Below are 12,187 nucleotides of genomic sequence, written 5' to 3' on the forward strand. Positions count from 1 at the left end.
GGGGTCAAATTTATGATTTAGTGAATTCAAATAAAAAGATAACCTGCATATGTTGTAGTCCCGCAGTATCAGAAGCCTCTAAGGCTTTCCACCTTATTATTTGAGCTGTGATGGGCTTGAATGGCTGGATTGGCACACCCCATAATAAGACCATCATTTCACAAAAGGTCTATCACTGCCGTTGCATTACTACTAGAGCTGTAAAATAATTTTTTAATTCACAATGAATTGCTGAATTTCAATAGTAGAACATGATTAATTGCATTATTAATGGAGTGTTTAAATGACATTATTTTGCATTTCATTAGAAGAATGTGAAGTCATTATTAACATTGACGATTCGGGAATCAAATGAATGCAAAAACTTGACCTTTATTATAGTGACTTCCATTTGTTATTGAAATATGTGTTGCACTGCTACACCGGTGTGGTCTGGAACCATGACGCAGAGGCGGGAGAAGTTTCTAAGTGCTTGTACAAAATGACTCACTGATGTCCAAGAGGAATGCAACATTTAGCGGCCCAGGCATGTCATTATTTTCCATCACTGTGGCATCAGGAAGAAGCGTCAAAAGGAGCACAATAGTACAGGATTACTGCCCTTTAAAAAAGCAAACGCCTTGCTGTCAGACTCTAATCCCATGCTGACTGCCCTCACTCTTTTATTTCCTAGTTCTATGGTATGCTTTAGTGGGAAGTTTTGTAGACGGGGCCGCTGTGGCTCAGTTGGTGGAGTTGGTTTTCTCTCAACTGGGAGGTCAGGGGTTTGATCCCCAGCTTCTGCAGCCCGATCTGCCCTTGGGCAAGACACTTAACCTCAAGTTGCTGCTTCATCAACAGTGTATGAATGTGTATGAGTGGGATTAGTTACTTCTGATGGTCACTTTACAGCAACCTCTGCCATCAGAGTGTGAATGCGTAGGTGTGACCTGCAGTGTAAAAAGCGCGCACACACACACACACACACACACACACACACACACACACACACACACACACACACACACACACACACACACACACACACACACACACACTGTATTGAGTATGTTTTTGTGTTTGTATGAATTAACAAGAGGCAGCCATATACACTATGGGGCGGACAGCTAATCAATTATAATGTGAGATATTGTGGATATTCAGGGAGGAGGGGGAAGATTAGTAATTACGTTGTCTAGATAAGTGAGAAAAGATATAATCAGCCTATGAGTCATGGCATTGTCTAATTTCTTCTGTTGATTATATACAGTATTTCAGCTGAAGTCTGCTTTGGTCATCACTGCTCTTTTACATTGAGAAAACATGGAAACAGTTTCCACAGTGTTAAATAATGATCATCACACAAACAGAATAGCAATAGAAAAGTAGTTATAATGAAATATGAATAGAATGTGAATGGAAGTATAATATCAAGTCAGATATTGATTGTCTACATCCAACAAGTGCTTGTTGGATGGTAGAGAAGCATCAGAAGTCCCCTCCACTCACCGTTCGTGGATTTGGGAGAAGCAGAGTCTGTCTCGATAACTTCTTTGTAACTCTGGCTGCCGGTCGTCAGGTGTGTGAATCATCACCGCTTCTGTGTGAAGAAGACTGAACAAGTCGTGTCAACATTGTTTTAAAAGCCTTGTCAGGAATGGTATTTATATTTATTGTACACTCTAACGCTACATTTGATTAATCCACAGATCTCATGGGGGGGTGTATCTGAACAGATCGTGGATCAACAATGCATCACTAATGATGACTATTTGCAATTGTGATCTTTAAAAACATTATTGCTAGCTTGCAGTCCTTAACAAACCTCTGTAAGTAAAAAGCTCTTTGAGGCGTCTGATAAGAACTGAATCTGCTATGAGACAAGTGGTAGTAGGTTGCAGGTTTCAGGAGCCTATTTTGGGGCTTCTGACCCGGCTATTGATCACTACCGCTAAGTCCTGTCAAGGCCATTTATGAAGTCCCTAGTCAGTGATTACAGGGTCAAGTCCCATTTGCTGTCTGGAGCTTTCTATGTCCCAGCTGGAGCTAATAAACGAAGCCTGCTCTCTCACTTCATCTCCTGCCCTTTGAACACAAAGAAATAACCTTCAGAAACTCATTTATTCTCCTCTGAAAATCTACACTCATTTTCTTCAAACATGCACAATCAGGCAGCTGCTGCCTGCTTTACATTTCTCTTCCCACTCCTATTATTCCCAAACTCGCTCTAAATGACTTTCTTTCTTTTGCAGAAGTTTCATTATATACAAATGACAGTGTCCCGAACTAAATCAATTTCACTTGCTAATTTCTCATCCTCTCCCCTTCTCCCTTCGCGCCGCCTCCCCCCCAGCACAACCCGAGCAGTAAATTGAATTGAAGAGAATCCTTTGTTGTTAATATTTGACAATGATATTGCCATTTTAAGGTGTGAAAACTCAAGTGAAGAAATAATGTTCCACTTCTGTACTTCTGAGTAACACTGAGGGTTTGTGGCAGTTCTTCTGGGATTGAAATTCAGATGAGGGAAGTAGGATAAAGAATCCTCCCGAAGAAAAAAAAAAAAAAAAAGCAAAGTTAATACCATTCATGTGGACCAGAATCGAATGCAACTCTCTTCAGCAAACATTATGCACTACAATCCTCTCGAGAAATGAATTGCTTGTATTTTGTGTGTGTGTGTGTGTGTGTGTGTGTGTGTGTGTGTGTGTGTGTGTGTGTGTGTGTGTGTGTGTGTGTGTGTGTGTGTGTGTGTGTGTGTGTGTGTGTGTGTGTGTGTGTGTGTGTGGTGGTGGGGTTCTTTCTCAGATAAGATGTGTTTTTCTGCCAGAGTTATCTTTGACTTGCTGGCGAGCACTTTATCCCCAACACATTTCAAAGGAATATGGTCATTTTTCCTCGAGATTGCAGAGACATTAAAAAGAGGGTTTTTTTGCAGTTCAAGAAACATTTCTGTTGAGCCCTGGAGGATGTGTGGTATCAAGTTGGCTTTTGCTTGCTCTTGATTCACTGCAGACTTAACAGTGTTACCTATCATAACCATCACAGATAAAAGTGTGGGACCACTGCCTCACTGCATTTTTCTCTCAGCTCTTTCCCCAACAGGAAATTGAATGGTTTAGTAGAATGTTTAGTTTTACCGCCCACACTACGGCGACTCTTGTAATTGCTGGACCAAAAAACCCACAAACAACACTTCAAGTTTTAACTGTTCTCCTACAAAACACTGCTTTTGTTTACTCTGTTAACAAAGCTCTAAAACAAACGGCCTCCGAAAGCATTCGAATTAGGCCCCATCCTGCCTCCCGCTCCCATTCTCTTTAATGACACAAACAGCATTTAGGCATGTTAAAAGACTTCTGCTTTTTCCTCACACAGGTGTCAAGTGTAATTTATGAATCGGAGCAGTGCCGCTCCCAGGTTTTTTGACGTTCTCGAAACGAGATCTGTGGGAAATGCACAAATGTGACATAAAAGCAGGAGACAACAAGCTTATGCGAATGTGTGAAATAGAGAAAGACACACCCACGTGGCACCGGTGAGCTCATCCCTCAGTAAAGTCCTTCTTCTGTTACTCTGGAAATGGAGTATAATTTAACTCGGGGGCCATTTCATTGTTCCCTTTAAGCTTCTTAGCTCTAAAATATTCATATTTCAGTCAAGGGAGGAAGAAATCTGTGACGGCAGCAGACAGAGGCGAGAAAGAGAGAGAGAGAGAGAGAGTAGAAAGACGATAGCGAGCGAGAGAGGTAGAGAAACTGACGGAGTGAGAAAAAGAAGCAATGAAATAAATGAAAGGAGGAGGAGGAGGGGGGCAGCGAGAAGAGGGAAGCAGCAAACAGGAAAGCAGGGCTTTAACTGATGTTCTCTTATAAACAACTTTCTCACTGTCTCTCTTTTATTTTCACTCGGAGACATGTGATGGCAGACCTGTCCAACAAGAGACAGAGCTGTTTGTTTTGTCATCCTCCCCGGCTCTGACTGTTGCAGGGGGATACAAGCTCACGCAGACACAAAGTGTAGGAAGAGACATGATCATAATTATAATCTGGATGTCACTGAAAACAATCTTTGCAGATAATTTGTTGTCTCCTGCCACTCTCCAGAAGTCTCATTTTTCCATATACCATATGTGTGCAGCGAAATAAAAAAGAAAGCAGCAACATTTAAAGATCAAAGGATGACATCGATTGATAAATACATATGCATACAGTGTTGAAAATGACATTTCAAGACACAAAGACAAAATGAAAAAAGGAGAAGCACTGTGTGAACGTCTCTAATCGGTCAGGTTACAGCATAACAAGGTGCAGATGTTGAAGGCAGAGAAAAAAACATTTGAGATGATGACATCTTGTCAGACTGAAAAGTGGAATAAACACCAGTGACATTCAAAATCAGGACATTTTTATGACACGTTGGAAAAAAAACCAGATTTGAGCATCCTGTATTAGGTGAGGATAACTTTTGGGGCCGCTGTGGCTCAGAGGTAGACTTGGTCGTCTCTCAACTGAGAGATCAGGGGTTAAATCTCCACCCCTACACGTTCACATCCTGAATTCACTGATGGCAGAGGAAGCCATGTAAAGTGACCGCCAGATTTAACTAACTCCATTCATACACATTCACGCGCCGTGGACGATGCAGCGGCAACAAATTGGGGTTAAGTGTTTTGCCCAAGGACACATCTGGGCGGCCGTGGTTCAGTAGGTAGAGCAGATCGTCTCCTAACATGAAGGTTAACGGTTCGATCCCCTCGCTCCGAATGTGTCATGTGCTTCATCGTAACGATGATGGACACTAGAAGAGTAGAAGCGCTATATAAGCTCTAGTCAATGTTGAAGCAAGTTGTGAAGAATTCCCCCTGAAAGCACATTTTCATTTACAATTCCGACACAAACTTAATAAGCAAATCAGCTCAGAAATAAATGAATAAATAAACAAGTCTGAACATCCAGATTAATAAGATAATCATAAGGAAAAAAAAAACCTGACCTTAACCATATAATGCACACAAGGATTTACTATTTATTCATATTTTTTTCTCTAATTAGTAATTATCCCACTTGTCACGGTGCATGCGCCTGTCCTGGATTGAAGTGAGCGGTGTACGTTCCTGTGTGAGGAGCACATCTTACTCTTGGCACTCAGACAGCAAACGTTAATTGAATGGAGCTTTAGCCCTATGTGATCCAGCTGGAAGACGGTTATATAACCACCTCTAGAGCCAAGTGAGCGCTGACATGATTCAAAACAAACTATAGATAGAGCAATGCATTAGTGAGTCACCAGTTCCTGTTAGAGGTAAATAAAAAGTAAACTTCCACAAAACGCACCACAATGGACCGACAGACACGGCTCTTTGTAACAAAAAAAAACCCGATTATCTTCTTGCTCCTCTCGAGTAGATGTGTGCCAGTGTCTAACAAACATGAATCTGTCTCGCCACTCGAGGTGACAGGAGAGGTTTAACAGCCAGTTTGAAGAGAAAGAGAAGGAGTGACTTGAGGTTATAATAAGGACTTTTATATTCCAGCTGCATTACAAAAAGAAAAATAAGGCCCACTACTGTGAGCACATATCAGCTGTTGTTGTCCGTGAGGGAATAAGCAGCGATAACAAGGAGGATGGAAGATGGTTAACAGGCAGGCAGACAGAGAGAGGGATGGATAGAGTCAGTCAGTGCAGAGATGTGATATGAGGAGAGCAGCGAACGGTGGTGTATGTGGGCTGTACAGTATCTAGGCAGGCTGGTTGGCTGCTCCTGCTGTTGCTTGAAAAGGAAAAAAAAAAAAAAATGGAAAAAAAAACCAAGCTGAATTGATATGCTAATTTGACCGAGAAGGTGTGGGTGGATATGGAGAAGGTTTTAAGCAGTGAGAGGGACAGAGAGCGAGAATGACAAGAAAAGAGAGAGAGAGAGAGAGAAAGGGAGAGTGGGAGTGAGAGATGTGATGGAGAGAGGGGAAAGAATGAAATGAAACAAATGGAGGGAGTGGGAAGAGAGGTGAGCACAGCGCGGCGCTGCACTTTGGAGTGCGAGAGTTTACAGTCAATCATCGAGCAGTTGTCAGTCAGCGGTGCTGTGTTAGAGGCAGCAGCTACAAGGTGGCGGTACAGACTCCACCAACGCCTGTTGACACACTGGCTGGTTTTATACATTTGTTAATCAGCACACACAGTTTGTCTTAAGACACAAAATAGTCGTCAGAATATGACATGGTATTTGATCAATTAGTTACTTGGCTCCTACTGTCATAGTTTACTCAACAAATTCTGTTATGGAATACAATATGGCTCTTACTTAAAGTAACCACTTAGATTGTGGAACACAGAAAGAAGAGATGTCAAAAGTTAAGATAAACACACCAACGCTTCCGCCAGCTGTCTACATCGTATGATTTTTTAAGTGAATCTAAGCGCTTCACAAAATGTCTTCAAGACAATTCATTCCAAAAAAACGTTATTCGTCCCTAGGGGGCAGTTCAAGAATATTTCGGTAAGATTCCACCTGAAATCTTCCTCACTTGCTTGTTCACACATGAACCTCGAAGCAGGTCGAAGACAGAGCTGGGGTAGGAGGGGAATTCTCAGGGGATATATGACATTAAAGATTACACGCAAATGTGGGACGAAGCTGTTTCATATGCGAGCAGAGATCATATGTGTCAGTCGTCCACAGATCATGAGCAGTTTGATCACCAGTCACAGTTCTCATCGGGGTCGATCTTACATATAACTATAGGACCTGCGCGAAATGGGATTTTTTGGGGTTGATATATATATATATATATATATATATATATATATATATTATATTATATTATATTATTTTGGAGAGAAAAGAAAATTAAAATAAAGGCTTCAAATTCATATATATTCATATATATATATATATATATATATATTATATTATATTATATTATATTATTTTGGAGAGAAAAGAAAATTAAAATAAAGGCTTCAAATTCAAATCTTGTTTAAACTATTTGTGTTTGGATTGCTGGGATCGCAGTTGATCGTGTGATTTAAAGTATTTCATACTTTTTCATCAAAGCCGTTTGGTTTCCAGGAACTTCAGACTTAAATTGAGATTTGGTTGAAAAGTCATTTTTAACATGAATCTTTTTTTTTGTCAGATTTATTTTCGGCTTTTTTTGTGCCTTTATTAGAGGTAGGACAGTGGACAGAGAGTGGGGATTGACATGCGGGAAAGTAGCCACGGGCTGGTCGAACCTGGGCTGCCCGCTTTGAGGACTAAAGCCTCCCTATATGGGGACGCACGCACTAACCACTGCGCCCCCATAATATGAATCTTTTGCGTGGTTTGTTAGTGAGTCGTGGAGGATCAGTAGAGGATTTGTGACAGTCAGTCCATCGGGGGGTAGAAGGACATGAGGATAATAAACAGAGATAATTAAGACACACTTTTACGGTGTCACTGTGATGACTGAGAAGAGATTTGCAAAGAAGAAGTATTCTCACTTGGCTACAACATAAAGTGAGTTTTTAATTACGTAGATACAATAAATAGTTCTCTTTATGGAGTGTTTTTGAGCTATTTAGATTTGTTGATGATAAATAGAGCAGCAACGTTCATGCAATTACTCTTTGTTTTTCTGTTATCTGAAGTTAAATATTTTGTCTTTGTTTCGTAATGTAATGTTCTTTAAAAGTCCAATATGTAAGCTATCTACTGAATTACATTATAAAATGACCTTACTGTATCAGGAGTCATTAAGCTTATATTGAAGTGCTGGCTTACTCCTTTAAAGTATTTAGCAGTTTATCTTTGTTTTGACCAGAGAATAGGTGGTTTTACTGCACCCCTCACAACCGTTATGCCCCTCCCCCCTGACGCTCTGTCAGGCAAACGGAAAACCAACGGATGCTGCAGTGATCGAAGTGTTTGAGCGAACTGGTTCAGAACTGATTCTACCTCAGCCTTTTTCTAATAAACTCCACTACCAGCCACGAGGTGAAACCAGGTTAAATAATGTAGATGCTTTTGTTAAATGGAAAGAGGACAGCATGCAAAAAAGTTTAGAGATGCAGAGCTGGCTAAGCACCGAAGCTTCCATGTCCAAGACACATCAAAAACTATATACACTTTGACTGTAGGGAGGAGGGGGTGGGGTTAGTCAGCTCTCACCAATGTTTTGAATTGGACTGTAGTACACATTTTAAACACTAGGTGTCAGAGTTACTTATTGCTCCTTTAAGTGCCAGTGTTTGTATGGAAAGTAGTGAGACTTCAGAAACACTGTCCCATGCATAACTGAGAAATTATTTGTGGACACATAGGAGCTACGCTATTAATAGTAAATAACACAAAACCAAAAGAGTTGGAGCACACTGTTGTATAAACAATATTCATTGTAACTTAGAAGCTAAGAAAACTGTCCTGATTCTGTCCTCACTCAAATAATCTCTTTCCTCCTTTTTCAGAAACAGCCAGGACCAGACGAAACTTTACGGACTGTTGCTATCCAGGAGAGGAGGCTCCATGTCGGCGTCCACAATGGCTGGTGTTTCCTTGAAAAGCCCCAAGTGGTGGTGCTGGAGCTGCTGTCGTCAGGGTCCAGGAGCCGAGCAGACAGCACCTCCAAACAGAGCACCCTGATCAAGGACAGGTTAGTAGAAGAAACATGTGTATATCTCTGTGGTGAAGCTGATGACAGACGTGCTTCTCGAAGGAAGAGAGTATTTTGTGCTGACAGCAGTATTCATTCGTTTAACGAGACAAATAGAGTAACAGAAGCCCTAAGCGGATTGACATTCATACATTTTATTTGACTCCGTTTTACCATGATAACAATTTCATTTGGGTTATTTTTTCAAGTGCTCCACTTATTTATCACAGTGCTTGGGGAAAACAACGCAGGTTTTCTCATGATAACAACTTAATCTCTCAAGATCTCAGAAAAACAAGATTATTCCGAGACGAGGAGATAAATCAATTTTGATTTCAAGAAAAGAATCAGCATGGACCAGTGGGTTGTGAGGAAATGGAGCTTACCTGGATTCAGAAAACAGCTTCTTAAAAATGTAGTGAAACTCTCTTTGTAGTGATGTTACTGCCCCATACTTCATATATGATCTGCATGGAACTCTGTCGGCAGTCAATTGACAAAAGTCAAAGAAAAACATTCAATCTTTTTTTATGGCCTTCCTTATGTGTCCCAACCATAACAGCAGGCTCATAATTTAAACAGTATTCCATGGCATTCAGGCTTCCACACTCATAAAACAGCACTGAAATACATTCGATTGCTTGGAAGAACTTTATGTCCAATCACAGAGATATGGCTCTGGCTGCCTCTGCCCCTGGGTTTTATTGAGACACCATGACTCTGAATGCAAACCTTGTCAAAATGGATCTGGCTGTTATAAGGACACTAGAGTGTGCCGTATACCAGCAGTAAAACATTTGTATTAAATGATTTCAGCAAGTCATAAGCAACAAAGCCAGAGGGATAAGCTTACAAGTCTGCCCACTCTGACCCCAGGTGAGAGTGCAGGAGGAAATTCACTGCACATGACATCGAGATCCATCATCTTATTTAATGTAAAACATAATGTTAACATTGATGAGAAGTTTATACTAACACACACTCTTTTGTAAACTCAATATTTCTATAAATGTAGGACCTCATGATCATGACTGATTCACTAATGGCACTGCTGAGAGGAAAAAAATAAGCTACATTCCATCAGCAACATTGTGTTGTTGTAATCAATAGGCTTTATACTGGAGGTGACACAAATAACCCATTGCACCTGCAGGTATTTATTACCATGTCAATGTTTTGAGTGAATGAACCTTTGACCAGCACAAGTAAACAACTGCCGGCAGTCTCAGTTAATGAGTTGTCAGGATGCATCAGTGAGCCATTTAGCAGAGCTGCTTTGGTTAAATAACCAAGTTTTTTTTTTTTTTTTTGTGTGTGTCTATTTTTGTGACAGTTTGCAAGTGTGTCATGCCTGCAATGTGAACATTTTGCCCCTGCGAGCTACGAAGAGAAGATGTGCAAATCCTGGAACAACAGATCAGCACAACCACCTTTCTCTTGACAGATAAAATGCAAATACTACAAAAGTACTGTACTCCAAAACATCTCAAAAACACCATCATGGAAGAGCTGTGATGGAAGATGTGTTCTTTAATTACTTAAGTTTCAGTATCATTTATAATACATTTAAGGAAGGTATTTCCTTGTATTTTTGAAATAGTTGACATTCTCCTTCCCTTTATGGTAGGGTTATACATTTGTTTTGGAGATTTAAGATTTCTGGAGAAAAAAAAAAGTACCCTGAGCTATAAACTCTGCATCCAACCTGTCAGTGTACTGCAGCTCTGTGGTGCTATTTCAAATTGGGATTTTCCCTATCATTTCCCCAATATTTGGTCCTATATCATGTCCACTGTGAGAGGGCTGTCGGTGCCCAACTGATTAAAGGCATAATGGTGTGCAAACACATGCTGTCAGTTGCCATCAATACGGAAGCCTCTGATTCCTCTGGATGTTTGATTCTATCTGTCCACACCGGTCTGTCAGTGTAAGGTTGTTTATGTAAGCTGTGGCCCTCTCTATGATTAGGGGGATTTTTTTTTTTTAAATGCTTGCTGTCATAATGATGGATAGAACGACTAAGAAAAAGTAATAGGCTGACTGTTGAATGAAGTCGTAAATGCCAAAATGTATGCGGTTAAATTAACAGATGAAGCACAGTGACAAATGAACCCTTTCTTCAGTGTGTCTGTATTTCAATGTATTATGGGTGTAGCTTTAATTGAAACATTAGCGGATTTGGTGATTAATTGGATAATTACATGGGCTTTCTTAAAGGCTTGAAAAAATGGGATAAAAGCTGCAAATGCATAATCAACACAATCACATGCTGAGCCAGTGTATGGGCCAAATATTGCATAACATGTACAACAATTATCATGTAAAATCCAATAGTAGCCAAAAAAATCGTTTTGTGTTTTCTTTGAGACATAAAGTACTTTCTCTAGTGCAATAAGTATGATAATGGTATGTTTATGGTGTTTACCACTTCTTTGGGTCCTCCAAGGGAAATCTGACTGTGTGCCTTGCTCGTGTTATGCCTTGTTCTTCCAGACAGCAGAGAAAAAGTGTCTGAAGTGCTCGCCTGTTCAGATTCTCCAGGGAGTCCATGAAGCGGGGGGGAAAAAAAAAAAAAAGAAAAAGAAAAGAAAAGGCGCTTGGCCCCACCTCATGACACACCAGCACTCCACAGTATGCTCCCGCCTATGGCGTATGCAAACTGTGAATGACGAATACCAAGGGTGCTGTTCCGCTGCTCACACAGGAGGCCTATGCTTGCCAGGGAAAATTTAGCAAGCGGGTGTAAATCCTCCAGCACATTGATATATTTTCCTCAAAATCAAAACATTACACCGTATTTAAAGAAACAAGGGGGACTGCATTTATTGAGGTGGAGCAGTTTTCTTCAGTAATGACTTTAAAGCACATAACTAACATTTAATCTTCATGTGGGTGCCGTCATTGCTTACTTCCCTCCGTCTTTCTCTCCCTCTCTCTTAACACACTCGTCACACCTTCTCTTCCTGAGTGTCTCTTTGCTCTCTCCTCAGCTCATCAACTCTCTCTCAGACGCTCGGTCTTCGAAGCAGCTTGGAGCTCAGGCTGGCCAATCACCATGCTTTGGCAATCGTCTTCCAGCTGGAGTATGTCTTCTCTGCTCCAATTGGCCCTGAGACCATGGTAGGAGAAATGCACAACCAGTTAATATTATACAAGTCCAAACTTGACAGACCTCTCCTCTTTGTCTGAAGCTCTAAAACAGGTCTTTACAATCATAGATGTAAAAAAACCAAAAAAAACATCTGAGTATTTTCAAACCCTTGTGTCCTCTATTTATCCAGCTTCACCTCCTCTTGTCCTTTGAATATCACTTCATCCGTCGCGTGCTTACCCTTGGGAAATAACTGAAGGTATCCTTGGACACAAGTTCTGTGAAAACAAACAAGACTGAACGAGGTGTGAAGAGGAGGCTAGTCATGGAGATTTTCCTGAGCTGGCAGCGCTCTTCTTATCTTTACTTTTAATTAGGAGTGTAAGAATCCATGGATCAGTATCGATCCATGGATTGTTTGAACAAAGATCCAATCTTTGGAAGTTAGGAAGTCAGATCATTGATATACTGTCTGTAGCTACTC

The 12,187-nt window shown here is 40.7% G+C and overlaps 1 protein-coding gene across 1 annotated transcript in view; it reads left to right on the plus strand.

The window, feature by feature from the left end:
* Positions 1–12,187, plus strand: part of nphp4 (nephronophthisis 4) — a 180,980-nt gene that overhangs the window by 57,420 nt on the left and 111,373 nt on the right. The window contains 2 exon segments of the mRNA XM_079360057.1: positions 8,428–8,612; positions 11,603–11,732. Of these exon segments, the coding sequence (XP_079216183.1) occupies positions 8,428–8,612; positions 11,603–11,732 (315 nt within the window).

The sequence above is a fragment of the Symphodus melops genome (assembly GCF_947650265.1).
Source record: "Symphodus melops genome assembly, chromosome: 13".
In the NCBI taxonomy this organism is placed as follows: Eukaryota; Metazoa; Chordata; class Actinopteri; order Labriformes; family Labridae; genus Symphodus; species Symphodus melops.